Source organism: Ornithodoros turicata, chromosome 3 (assembly GCF_037126465.1).
Source record: "Ornithodoros turicata isolate Travis chromosome 3, ASM3712646v1, whole genome shotgun sequence".
Taxonomy (NCBI): domain Eukaryota; kingdom Metazoa; phylum Arthropoda; class Arachnida; order Ixodida; family Argasidae; genus Ornithodoros; species Ornithodoros turicata.
Window position 1 is genome coordinate 61,482,749 of NC_088203.1, and position 14,530 is coordinate 61,497,278.

Genomic DNA, 14,530 nt, shown 5'->3' on the forward strand with positions numbered 1-14,530 from the left:
TGAAAATACTGCGTTACAGTGTAATGCCGTTAATTCGAAATCTCTTAATTCTGGATAATTCGAACTGTAATGGGTCCTTTTACAGTAGAGTATTTCAACAGCGAAAAATGTCCGGTAATTCAAATATATGGTACTTGAACGGCTTGGTTTGGAACGGCTTGGAATGGTTTGGGACGGCTTATCCAAACAAGATTGAGAATGTGAACGCAAATGTGCGGAGAGGTCTAGCGATCTATGACACATTTCCTATGCAGCTAGTATACTCTCCGAGTCGTCAGGCCCTCAATCAGAATGACTCCCTTCAGTTCAAACTCCTTCTTTATTCAAACAAATGTTCAATCCCTTTCGAGGTCAAATTAATGAAATTGCACTGTATTTGAAATATCTAAAGTTTGAAGAATATTTAACTCTCTAAATGCACTCTGCCATTGCATAGACATTGGACAGAACCAGCCACTCACCATAGGTAGATATTCGTGACCTTCTGCTGCGCCCGTCTAACCCTGTTGTTGCCGTACGGTCTTCTACATTACCCCTGCGACCTGGTGCACTTCCTCTCTGCTGTGATGGACCCTGAGAGGAGCCTGCTGTAGCACCTCCCATTTCTGCGTGACCACCAGTAAGGGCACAGCCAAACCGCAGTTGAGCTTCTGTAGAGTCCATGACAGCTACAAGCCAATCCCATGTTGGTTTCAGATGTTGGTCTAGATAAGACTGCACAAAACACAACACTGAGCAAGCATTCACAGAACAACGACATGAATAACACATAGGAAGGCTGGACGTGGAACTGCACCCAGATGCAGACTGGCCCAACAATCAATTCTTAAATATAAAAATGTTCTGCAGAGAGATCAATAGCCAAGAGAAATGCTCTTATATTGATAAAATACATCAGCTAGACATAACATAAAAAAAAACAAAAAACTTAAAAGTTGTACTTTCTGATGCCTGCAATCATCATCAGCACACAAACAAAACAGAAGCGATAAGCGCTTCCTTGTCGTCGAGTGTTATTAAAGTCAGTATGTGTGACACACGAGACAATAAAGATATCAACAACTGGGCACCCAAGGCAGGGGTGCATTAAGGCGAAACCGCATGAGGCTTTTCTCCAGCGTCCTGCCTGCGTCTGGCGAGTGGCAGCCAGAGCAGCGTCGAACAATAGAAGAAGCACGACGCTCACCTCGAAGTCCGAGGCAAATAGATATTAGGCGTCGGGCAACGGAAGAGGTGGGGACGACGCATGCTTGTGGCCAATCAGGGATTAGCCGGGTTAGGTGCATCCAGTTGCGCCAGTTTTCGGGAGCCCCGATATGTGGCAGTACGCGGAATTGCTCAGACTGCTCGAGTGGATCGCGTTCGGCAGAAGAACAGAAGACTGCTGCTGATGTTAGAAACGTAATTCTTGCCTGGGTGTCCAACATGCAAAGCACACAGAGAAGTGTACAACAGCCTGACGAAGATGTCAACCGGAATGGTGCGTTAGCTCTGTGTATTTGGGTGCCTTGTGAATAGCGGGACCGGCATTCACAACAAATGGCTTAGTGAGTGCTCTTCTTCTTTTTTAAGTATCTTGTTCTTTATAACATGTTATCACTCAAAAGCACCTGTGTTTGAGATTCTTTCACTGGTAATAAAAGTGTTTATCAAGTTACTATGTGGAGTTTCTTTCCTTGAGAGAGTACACAAACGTTCGCATGGGACGCGTTCATCCGCCGTTGTAGAAACGCTGCGTGCGGTTAGTTTTGTGTGTTTTTTGCCAGTGTTGCTTGCTGCTGAGAAAAGCTTGGCGCTCTGCCACTCAAAAAACGCCTCATGCGGTTGGGCCTTTAATGTGTCAGCATCATTGTCATCATCAGTTGACATGCCCGTCATCACAGCAGTGTGCCACGTTGTAATTGTCTGTCATCACTTTCATATGTTGCTTCAGAACATTGTGCAATGACCTATTTGGCCTCTTACCATCCAAAATTACCACTCACTTCTACATACCTCTCATCATCACTAAATGTTACTACTTGTTACAACTCGGGCTGCTGCATCATTATTTCAAGACTTTGGCGGAAGATGTCCTGGAGTGAGCCACAGCCCGTCCACCTCCAGCATCCCAGGACGTTCCACTCTTCCCGCTTCACAAATGATGTGAGTAAATTCCACTGGCCTCTATATATTATGCGGACTGAACAGAGTGTTCTCCTCAGAGGGGAGGAGTGAAAGCGCTTTCTAATTATGGAAGTTTCTTCCAAGCTGTACGTAACAGAGGAACGTCACATCCTGACGTGCCAAGCTACACAGGAAACATTTACATCTCACCTGTAATGTTTTCAGAGTAACAAAATGAAGGTAACGCCAATTTTGCCAAAAATGCATACACTCACCAAAAAGTTTCGTGCGGAGGAGATCGAGGTAAAAATTTTCAGACAAGGTAGAAAGTTAGCACAACACTTCTAAAACATATAGAAAAATCTCGAGGGTAATATTTTTTAAACGTTTTTTTTTTTAATTTTTTAATATTTTTTAAAATTATTTAAAAAATATTTTGTACATTACACACAATACGCGTGCTGTGACCTTGCGTTCATTCAACGAAAGAGAGAGCCACACTCTCCTATCCTTGTTGAACATAAGCACTGAAAACGTGATCAATTACAACATTACTACAAACGTGCTTGACATGCCGCAATGCAGCAGATACAAACTTGTCTTAGGAAAAGCCTGTATGTTCCACGCGGACACTTCAGCTTGTCATTGGTTCAAAGTTGTGGAAAGGACATTGATGTGGACATTGGTTCAAAGTTTTTTGCCATATTCGCATCTCAGAAAAACTATAATTATTATAAGTGAAATGAATTTGCATGCCTACGTTGTAAGAACCTGTTCTTTGCACACAGTTCACAGTCTAGAGAACGCTTCTGTATCGTTTGGAAGCATCAGAAAAAAATCATACGTAAAATACGGTTTGCAGCAGTTAGCAGAACTTGAGAGTGCTTTAAACTCGAGACGGTTAATAACTGAACTTCAGAATTTCTGGACGGTGCTATATACGTAAGGAGTGACTTTTTCGGGTTAAATGCCTTTCTCAGATTCAGGGGGTAAAAATCGGGCGCTATTTTTTGTAGTAGACTCATGAAGATGAGACGTGCGCACTGCGTGGATCAGCTGTTCGACTGGGATAGTTAGTTAGTCTACGTCCGGCGTCAGCCGAATAAAGACGTTTGCTGCTTCGGTCTTCGTACAGTATCACAATTGGCGACGAGCGATTATCTTCTGCCGAGGGAATGTTTACTGGCTCAGCAGCGGAACGCACTGGCTCAGCTGCAGGCGACCAGCAGTCTCCTCAAGGTGCCGCTGTTCTTCGCTTCGAAAGACCCGGGATCTTTGATCCAGAGAAGGATGAGTGGAAGTTTTATTGCATTCGGTTCACAGCTGCCTTACAAGTTGCACGGGTCACCTCTGAAACCGACAAGCGCAGCTTTCTCATTGCCTCTTTGGATGCGGCGGTTTTTAAGCTATTGTACCACTTGGTACAACCAAGAGTCATTACAGAGGTTTCATTTGAAGATTTGATTTTGGCGCTAGATGAGCACTTTGTCCCGAAAAGATTCAAGGAATTCGAAAGCGCGAAACTCTTTTCCACTCGGCAGGAAGACAGCGAATCCGTGAAAGATTTCCTCAATCGTCTGCGTAGCATTGTGGCGACTTGCGAGTACGAGACAGAATCTGACATGCGTGCCTGCTCATCACTTATCACTTTCATCGTCGGTTTTAGGGATCAGCGCATTCGAGCGAAGCTAGTGCTAGAGAAGAACTTGACCATAGAAATTGCTCTACGGCTTGCCAAAAGCTCCCTTGCTGCTGAAGCTGTATCTCGTGACTTGGACATGGCGGTGGTCAGAAAAATTTCCATTTCACAGAAGACAAAAACTGCAAACAAGTGTTTTTGTTGCGGAAATCACAACCATGACGAAAGTAATTGTCGTTTCCGGAATGAATCATGCCACGAATGTGGAAAGTGGGGACATATCACCAACATGTGTACACAGCGACGCCGTGCACTCCACCAGACTCTTCAGCAAGGAAGGTGCAGACTGTCCATATCTCCAATGTTCTTGCTATTTCTAGGTGTGAGGAAAAGTTCGTCATATGCCAGATTCAAGGCCATAATGTTCATCTTCAAGTCACTGGATCACAGGCAACTCTGTTAAACAGAGCAACATGCGAAATGCTTGGAACACCTGATCTTCGTCCGGTATCTTATCGTCTCCAGTGTTTCAACCAGAGGCCCATTAGCGTTCTGGGGAGAAGAAACTTGGAGGTCAGGTGGCAGGGCCGTGATTTCTCGTTAGAAGCGATTTTTACGGAATCAAACAAACACTGTAAACGTTGTGGGTGATAAGCTATCACCGCCCAGGTATCACCCGTACCATCCGTACACGTGGGATTCGTGTTAGCGATGGGGGGCACTGCAACAGTAACTAACGGGCTTTTAAAGCAAGACGAGAGGCTCTCGAGAGAGTTGTGTTTTCGACTGTGGTACCGGCTGGAGGTCACGTCTTCTTCTGTTGGTAATAAACCTTTTCTGTTCCTTCTTCATTTGACTGTGCTGAGTTTTCCTTGGTCGCTGAATGGACAGGCCAATGCCCCGAGAGTGGAAACCTTGGTTTCCACAACGTTTTGGGTCGCACTTGGATAGCTGCGCTTGAGATTGATTTGAACAGGATGTTCGTTTGTGCAGTTAGTAAGGTTCTTGACCTTAATGAAGCTGCTGAACGCCTATTACAGAAGTATCCGGCGGTGTTCAGGGAAGGTTTAGGAAGATGCACAAAGACAAAGGTTCAGCTTCAATTCAAGTCTGACAGCCACCCGAAGTTCTTCAAAGCCCGGCCTATTCCATTTTCCATTCGCGCTGCCGTTGAACGAGACTTGGAGCGGCAAGTTGCTAATGGCGTGTTGACACCAATAGAAGCTTCTCCATGGGCTACACCGAGTGTCGTAGTTTCCAAACCCAATGGCGCAGTAAGAGTATGTGGAGATTTTTGTGTAACAGTCAATCCCCAGCTAGATATTGCTCAGTATCCTTTGCCTCGCCCGGAAGAACTTTTCGCCAAATTGAATGGAGGTGTTATCTTTTCCAAACTGGACCTGTCTGAAGTGTATCTTCAGATGGAGCTCGACGACGAAGCAAAGAAGGTTCTAGTCATCAACACTCACAAGGGACTTTTGCAATTCCACAGGATGCCTTTCGGCATTGCGTCAGCACCTGCTGTATTCCAGAGAGTGATGGAGCAAGTTATCGCTGGATTGGATTACGTAGCTTGTTATTTAGATGACATCATTGTCACAGGCACTTCTGCTGAACATCATCTTACGGTCCTCGAGAAGGTTTTTCAGCGCCTTAGTGATTTTGGCTTCACCTTAAAGGTTAAAAAGTGTGCCTTTTTCAAGAACGAAGTGGAGTGTTTGGGACAAATCGTTTCAAAGGAAGGGTTTCGTCCATCTCCTAAGAAGATCGCAGATATTCTGGATATGCCCGAACTGAAGAACCTGTCAGAACTGCAGTCCTTATTGGGCATGATTCAGCATTACAACCGGTATTTGTCAGGATTAGCAGATCTGTGTGCACCGTTTCACGCGCTACTCCGCAAGGACAGCGTGTGGGAATGGTCCTCTCAATGCGTCGAGAGTTTCGAGGCGGTAAAGAAGAAGCTTTCTTGCCCTGCTGCGCATGCTCATTACGATCCTGCGAAGCCGCTCTTTCTTGCGACGGATGCATCCTCAGAGGGACTAGGGGCAGTCATTTTCCACAAGATCGAGGGGAAAGAGCGTCCTGTCGCACATGCTTCAAAGACCTTAACACAAACAGAGAAAAGGTATGCCCAGATTGAGAGGGAAGCAATTATTTAGGGCATCAAGAAGTTTCATGAATACCTGTGGGGACGCAACTTTACCTTGTACACAGATCATAAGCCTCTAACAACAATTTTTGGTCCGTACAAGGGCGTGCCGGTGACAGCAGCAAACCGTTTACAAAGGTGGGCTCTTATTCTCATGAATTACTCGTACAACGTTCAGTACAAGTCTACCAAAGATATTGCAAACGCCGATGGATTGTCATGCTTGGCAGTGGGACCTGATCCACAGTTCGAAGAGTTCGTTCAAGGTGATGTCGATCTCGCGGATGACATGGCGGTTCGTCTTACCACCATCAACTTTCCAGTTTCGGCAGATGACATAGCCAAGGAAACCGCAAGAGACCCACTCTTCTCTCGAATTTACCATTACATTGTGGAAGGTTGGCCTTCACGTGTTCCGCCAGATGCCGAACTTTTCGCAGCCCGCCAAACGGAACTCACAGTTGTGAAGGGCTGCATTGTATGGGGGTTGCGAACGCTGGTTCCGAAGAAGTTTCAGTCCCGAGTCCTCGATGTCTTGCATTGTGACTTCGCAGAATTCCACAATCAACATTACTTAATCGTCATTGATGCGTACAGCAAATGGCCAGAGGTTGCGGTAATGTCGTCAACTTCTGCTCCTGCTACTACAGTGACGTTGCACGATATCTTCATTCGCCAGGGACTTCCCGAGCCACTTGTGACCGACAATGGGCCACAATTCACCAGTCAAGTTTTCAAGGACTTCCTGCAACAGCATGGCATTCAGCACATCCTAATGTCACCGTACCATCCGAAGTCCAATGGTCAAGCCGAAAACTTTGTGCGAACTTTTAAGAACGCACTGCGGAGAGGAGGAACCCGGAAAGAGGCAATACAGAGTTTCCTCCTACAGTATCGGATCACACCACACGTAACTACGGGAAAGTCTCCATGTATGCTCGTTGTAGGCAGACAGCTCAGGTCAGTCCTCGATCTCCTCCGACCTGACCTGGACAACGAACCAACACGATTGGGTTTGGAACCGTGCATGGTGGGTGCAAGGAGCAGGCAGAAGAACTACTATGACCGTAGCTCGCGGCAACGCAGTTTTGCTGTCGGAGACTCCGTATGGGTTGCCGATGTTTTAGACAAGCATCATTGGATCAAGGGAAACGTAGTTCGGAGAACTGGCAAGGTTATTTACGAAGTTCGATCAGCTGACAATCGCCTACATAGGGTTCACGCTGATCACATGAAGATCCGAGTAGCGACAGAGTCACCTGACCCAATTCAAATGCCATCTCCGACCAACAATCCGCTACTGTGGCCAGAAGCAGTCACGACGGCTACATCGGAACAAGTCCAGGAACATGACGCGCCACAAGCACCTAGATACCCCCAAAGGGTGCGCAAACGTCCAGCCTGGTACGTCCCATCATGAGAAGAGGGGTGTAGTAGAGTGACAAAGATGAGACGCGCGCGCTGCGTGGATCAGCTGTTCGACTGGGATAGTTAGTTAGTTAGTCTACGTCCGGCATCAGCCGAATTAAGACGTTTGTTGCTTCGGTCTTCGTACAATATTACATCTTTAAATCTGTACTTCGGGAGGAAATCGGGCGATGATTGTGCCTTCGGGTGTTATCGGGTGTTTTTGTTTCTCCTCTTGTCTATTAAGTCCTTTCCTAATCTCTCTTATTTTGTGTTTTTGCGGGATCGTGACCTTCAAGCGGTAACCCCCGAAGGCATAGACAGTGTTGACACACATGGGTGTATTGCTGGGAACGTAAGTGACCCATTCTTACATGTGTTACACGTGGCGACCTTTGTTCGTCTTCAGTGGAAACGTCACTTGAGGATTTTATAGTGACTGGAATTCGGGGAGAAATCGGGTTTAACCCGAAAAAGTCACTCCCTATATATACGTAATAAAGAGACCACACAATTTTTTCATGAAGATATGAGGGGGTCGAGCAACGCCCCAGGGACATTTGGCATGGAATGACCCAGTCATCTGTTGTAAAGGGCGTGTGTGTGTATTTCTCCGCTACTGTCTCCGCACCCATGCGTCGTACTTAATGCCCTCTGTTTTCTGCTGCAGCAAATTCAAAATTCCGCTCCACTGACTTATAAATTACGCGATTTTCCGCGGCGAGCAGTCAACAGCTGCATGAAATGGGAGACACTTTATTTTCTTGTATAATGTGGGAACAAAAAATATGTTATAAAATTACAGATACAAAGCACTGTTGTGGCTCAGCATTACATACATGATATCTTGTGTTCTCATCTGATGCGGTCTGTCGCCTGAAATCATTTTATACCTGCTGAAAGATCTTTCAGCATCTACAGAGTTCATAGGAACTTTATAGGAAGGAGTTTACAATACGTGCCCTGGGGAAGTTACATTTTTAGTGCAACCCTTTTTGTTCTTGGGCTGTAGCCATTATTTAAAAGTCTTAACTTCTTGAAGGCAACCTCCCAGATATCAAATCAAAATCCCCCACTGCTACTGCTAAACTGCATATGGGAGGGACGCCTCCCCTTCCTCAGGTGAAGTATACACAATAAACTTGGGCTAATGTTATTCTAAGCTAAACTACAATCTGTCTGTTTTGTCCTGCAGCATAAACAATTTCGTAAAGCAGACTTCAATTTTGTAAGAGCACCTTCACCTCATGCAGGGAAGCGTCAGGTGAAGCCCACTTTCGGGAGGTGTCATTCGTATTCGTCGAATAGTCAAATTATCCGGAAAACCGAATATTGGGTATTTCGATTCGCGAATCGGATACTTCGAGTGATTGATATTCGATTCGAATTTGAGAACTCTAATATCCACACACCCTTAAAAATAAAGGATTCCGTGAAACTCTGTGCCAAACGAAGGATTCCGCGATTAATTCCGAATTCCGCGAAATTTCGCGGAATCACGGAAAACGAAGGGCCTTAGTTATACTGAGAGAGCAGATGATAACTACTCCATTGGAAGCCCACGCACTAATACGTGGCGTGATTTCATGGTTCCTAAAAGTCTGAAAAACCTGTCCGCCACTGTACAGAGAAGTTTGTCGTTATGGGTGTGTGTCTGGTGACACAATAGGTAAACAAAAGATTTGGAGGTCTGGCACGCAAAGTCCAAAGTATTAGAAGTTGTAAACAAGGAGGTAGGCAATGAAGGGTGACGCGCATTGGTGTATTAGTATTATCATGTGGAGATCAACACAGAAGAAACCGTATAACCATGATGGAGAGATGTGTGGTTCACATCCCGCTGCTGTCTAGCTTTTTCGATGACTGCCATATTTAAACCGTATGATGTTTCAGAACACTGCAAGGGTATGTTACCTAATACTCTCAAGTCAAGATTTCATTTCGATTCAGGCAGGGCCTTACCTTTTGAGTCTTCCATTTTCTTCATTATTTTGTGTGTGATAACACCACCTGTGGCATGAACACTGGCATTGGCATGACTTTCGTTCGTTCAGATGCATTTTTTCGCTACTTTGAAGAGCTCTGTTTTGGCGTCTGTAATGGCCATCGCTTCTACCTTTTTACTACGTAATTACCATGACATAGGTTATACAGTTAAACCTCCCTATAGCGAACTCTTCATGCTGCGAATTTCTCTATTTAGCGAACTTTTTCAAATGCTTGTACATTTGTCCCATTGAAGCCCATGTATTTGGGTTTTCCGTACAGCGAAGTGCGTTTGCCCGTGTTCTCTGTGTTACAAAGTTCCGCGCGCGCTTATCACCGCTCCGATTCTCGGAAATAGTGCGACGTTCCGAACTTTCTGGAATTCAGGGCCATCCGGGGTGCCGGACGCATCATATCCAGGTCGCTCTTTGTGTTGGAGAAGCCTGTACAAAGGAGAGTTGGCGAGAGGAGGGCGCCGGGGGCCGGGGGCTCGGTGACCGGCGCAACCGGCGTGCGCAACCAGCGTTCGACGAATGAGAAGGAAGGAGGCCCCCTCCTCTCTCCCTACAGTTTACAACCGCCGGTTAGTTGCCACTTTTGGTTCCGCGTGTGAGCGGGTAAAGTGGACGCCATGCAAACGTGCTCAAGCGGAAATCGTCCGTAGATGCCAAGGTGCAGATCATCAACGCAGTCGCCAAGGGTGAAAAGAAAAAGGACGTAGCTGCGAGGTTCGGAACCCGGCGAATTCTTTGTCAACGATCCTGAAGGCCAAAGAGAACTGAAGCCACGGACGCGCTCGCTGTGCTCCAGCGATGGGAAGAACTTCGAGAACAAGGTGGGATGCCGGATGATGTTGCACTGGAGGACTTTTTGGACGCCGACTCAACGGCAGTATGCACAGAGGAGCTTACTGAGGCCGACATCGTCGCCGGTCTGCGTAAGGATACACACGAGGACAGCGAGAGCGACACTGAAGAGGACATATGTGTGCCATCTGTTAGGGAGGTGCTCGGCTCTATTGACGTGCTTCGACGATACGCGGTATCGTACAAGGACTAGGAGGGTGCTCTGGCGGCGCTGGCAAACTATGAACGGTCTGTGATACAGACGTTCTTCAAGACTGTGCAAAAGCGAGTAACTGACTATTTCTGAGCCAAATAAATTGCTTCTTTCTCTTCCATAGTCTTGTTTTTCGTGCGTTATATTCCCGGGAACTTCAGGCTACTTAACTGTAGTAACAACCACCGAAATTTAGCTAACGTTCTCTATAACGAAGTTCTCCATATAGCGAAGTTTTGCGATGTGTTTACCGACTTCGTTATATAGAGGTTTAACTGTAATCCTGAATGATACTTCTTGTCTCTGATCAGCGGAAAATTTTATAAAAAGCCCGCAAAACCGTTCTCCATTCAATTTTGAACAGTTTTTGTCGCCCTGTTGGTGCCGGTCATTTACACAACAGCGGAGCAAAATACACGCCAAACGAAACCTTAATGCTAGCTCTATTTTTTAATGGCATGCAGCACAAGCTCCTGTCTTCTTCCATTCAACGGGGATTCGCGCAAGAGTTGACATAATCGATCATAACCTCTCACTGCTAAAAATGCAAAAGTACGGAGTACATGGGGTTACCTTAGAACTAATTAAGAGCTATCTCACTGACAGAGAGCAGTTCGTAGCAACTGGAAAGCACGTGTCACAACGCAGCCTCTGCGGAACCGGTGTGCCACAGGGCTCGATTTTGGGCCCCTTTTTATTCCTGGCCTTTATTAATGACTTGCCTAACTACCTGCATGAAAGCTGTGTCCTCTACGCGGATGATACGAACATCTTTGTAGAGAGTAAAACACCTGATGAGCTGTTTACGTGAGCGAACAACGTGCTTGATACATTAACAAAATGGCTTTCAAGCAACAAACTTGTTTTGAACTTCGCGAAATCAAATTACGTTGTGTTTCGCCCCTCTCAAAGCCAGCTACAGCTCGATAACCATCACCTCTACTTCTCTTCACACCATCTACCAAGAGTACAGCTAACAAAGTTTTTAGGCGTAATCCTAGAGGAACACTTAAACTGGAACAACCACATCCTTACAACTCATAACAAGATGTGCTCTGGGCTGTACGCATTATCGAAAACACAACGATTCTTTTCCATACACACTCTACTTAACATTTATTATGCATTAGTACACTCCCACCTCAACTACGCATTGGAGGTATATGGTCTTACCTACACAACAACACTTCGCCCGCTATATCTATTGCAAAAAAGGGCGCTACGTATATTACTGCAAATGTCGCAGAGAAACTCAATCTCGTTTGCATTTAACTTGCTATCCGTCATGGACGTTTTCACCTAAATGAAGTATAAAGTTTGCTCACTGGTAGACAAAATAATTCATGGTAATAACGTTACTCATATCGTCTCATTTTCTCGTTATTCCTCCACCTGCAACTTACGGAGGGATGAATGGATGGTCAATCTCCCTGTCCCACGTACGAACTACGGCAAATTTACCCTAGAGTACTGCGGTGGAAAGGAATGGAATAACTTACCTATAACGATAAGGCAAGAACCCAATTATACTGTCATCAAAACAAAACTTAAGGCATATCTTATGCACAAAATGCAATAACAAATCGTTTAAATGGTTTCTTACCAGGGTTCGCCGAATGGACCCAGTTTAAAAAAACCCACCCGGGTTTTTTTGGGTCCACCCGGGCTGAAAAACCCAATAAAGCCCACATGCGGGTGAAATACAGAAACGAAGGAAAAAAAAAGAAAAGAAGGAAAAGGGACGACTGCTTCGGAGGTTACTTTACCGTAAATTCTACAGCGGCAAACAATTATTTCTTCCAGAAACATGAAAAATAGGCGGAGGACGGCTGTTGCGTGTCATATGCAGCAGTTCGAAAAAAAAAAAAAAAAATCCCAGCACCCGAAAAACCCACCCGAAAAACCCGAAAAAACCCACTGGGGCGGGCTTTTTTAAAAAAACCCGGGTTTTTCCGAACCCTGTTACCCCAAGCTGCATGTCGTACTTTTCTTAAAGGTTATTTCTATGTGTTGGAATTGTACTTGTAACTTCATTTGATGTCCAGAGCACTTGGTGTAACTTTATTTTGTTGTTATGGTCTACTGACTTGCTGACTGCGGATTGCATCAATCCTGTTAATTACATTGTATGCAATTCTGCTGTTGCAAATAAATTCTTCTTCTTTATAGGTATGTAAATTTTGTCAAAGTTCACGAAGCATTTTATTTATTTTTCTGTTTTTTTTATAAAATGTTCTGCTCATCAGTGACAAGAAGTATCTGCAGGATTATAGCCTATGGCACAGTAATTATGTAGTTGAAAGGTAGAAGCAATGGCCATTACAGACGCCAAAAGAGAGCCTTATAAAGTAGGAAAAAAAATGCACCTGCACGAAACTCTCGTTCTTACTACCGCCGCTCTTTATTTGTTACCTTGTGAACCACATATTTCGGAAAGTCGGCCCAACACCAATATTTATGCCACAGGTGGGGCTATCACACAAAAATAACGAAGAAAATCGGAGACCCAAAAGGTAAGGTCCTGCCTGAATCAAGATGAAATCCCCCAGCTGTCTATTTACGCCTCTTATCAGGGTGTCTATTAAGCTGTAGTCTTGAAATTCCCTCTCTTTTCCAGGTTTTCACTGACTATTTCAAGTGAATTCCCTGACCAAAACAGAAGGGAACATGGTGCCTGCTGATACAGATCCTTCATAAAGCAGATCATTTATTGAGAAATTAGTAAGACTGCCGTACTTTTCTGCCTCTTAGCTTGTTGTATTGGAGAACAGCTACTCGTGGCAACATCGCTGGGGTGGGGCCACTCAACCACTCATCAGCACTCGCGATTCGTTGTGCATCGTTACGGCACTTGTCCATGATTTTCCCTGACCTAAGCTGCCTTTTTGGCAAATTCCACGACATTCCCCTGACTTTTCCAGTCACATCAAAGTTCCCTGATAATTCCCTGTTTTCCAGGTTGGTAGACACCCTGTCTTATCCATCCTAAATAGTAGATGCGATGTAACAAGGCAGTTTTATAAAGTGAGATGCAGGCAACAGCTGCAACGTACCAGCATTATGAAGAGCTCTTAAAAATGCATCTCATAGTATACATTAATAATAAGGTCTAAGTATGCCTACTTGTACACAAGCTGAAGTGTATCAATGTTAACATGTTATCCAATGTAGCACACACAATAAGCTGAAGGTTTGATGCTCTCAAAGGCAGCATTCAGTTTTAGCTGTGGAAGGCACTGAAATGTGCACCTAATAGGTCGACTGTGAAAGCTAGAGATTGGTTGAACTATAACACATTTCCCCAGCAAGTCGCCTGAAGAGTATCTCTGAAAGCATTTTGCACATGTATCGTTTCAAAGCATGATTTATGAAACCACTATGGTGGAAAATAAATATGGCCCGATTACAGAAATTTCGGAAGGAAGATATAACCTGATATTACCCCCACCTCCCCCCAGTTTTACTAAAAAATATATCCCGAAGAAAATCAGGCCCTAACTATAATGAGGGTTCTACTGAAATTTGTTGCAACCACCTTTGGAGCACCTGGGGAAATTCAGCAAGATACTAAGAATTGTATGAAAGGCACACTAAACTTAGCAAACTGTGGAAGATTCACCTCACCTGAACACTAAGTAGGTCCTGATAGGTAATGTCCAGGGACTTGGTCAGGCCACCCGCACTCCCGCCACTTCCAACGGCACAATCTTGGCAGACAGCCACGAGGTCTGATATTTGCCGCAGGAGAGCTCCAAAAGCCCGTGCTAATCCAACAGCTGTTGTGGCAGGACTCCACTCAGGTGCCAGTGCTGCAGCCGCAACTGAACTCCCAGATGTTCCTCCACTGGCAGCTGCTGCTGAACGCCGCAGAGAGCTAGGGTCGATGTACACCAGGCCACTTGATCCTGCCAACGAGACCAAGGAACCTGGAGTGGCAAACATTTACGGAGATTACATTACATACACTTGCTCACAGAATGCATAAACTATAAAATTTGGACATGTTGATGTTCTGCTAAACATTTTTGAATACCTATGTGCTGAGAAGAGTAAAAACACAGTGCATGCTGTTTTAAGCCCACCCAGCACAGAAACTTTTAGTAGTTTTTGTGCAGGTCAAGAACTCTATGGGTAAACCATTGTGATGTCATCATGGAAGAAACAAAAGAATACTTGCATAT

The 14,530-nt window shown here is 45.1% G+C and overlaps 1 protein-coding gene across 3 annotated transcripts in view; it reads right to left on the minus strand.

The window, feature by feature from the left end:
* LOC135388521 (E3 ubiquitin-protein ligase UBR5-like) overlaps window positions 1-14,530 on the minus strand; it is a 272,129-nt gene that overhangs the window by 95,961 nt on the left and 161,638 nt on the right. For all 3 annotated transcript variants that reach the window (XM_064618109.1, XM_064618108.1, XM_064618107.1), the window contains exons 31-32: window positions 13,974-14,275; window positions 462-714 (exon numbers count right to left, since the gene is read on the minus strand). In XM_064618109.1, coding sequence (XP_064474179.1) covers window positions 462-714; window positions 13,974-14,275 — 555 coding nt within the window. The remainder of the gene's footprint in view (window positions 1-461; window positions 715-13,973; window positions 14,276-14,530) is intronic.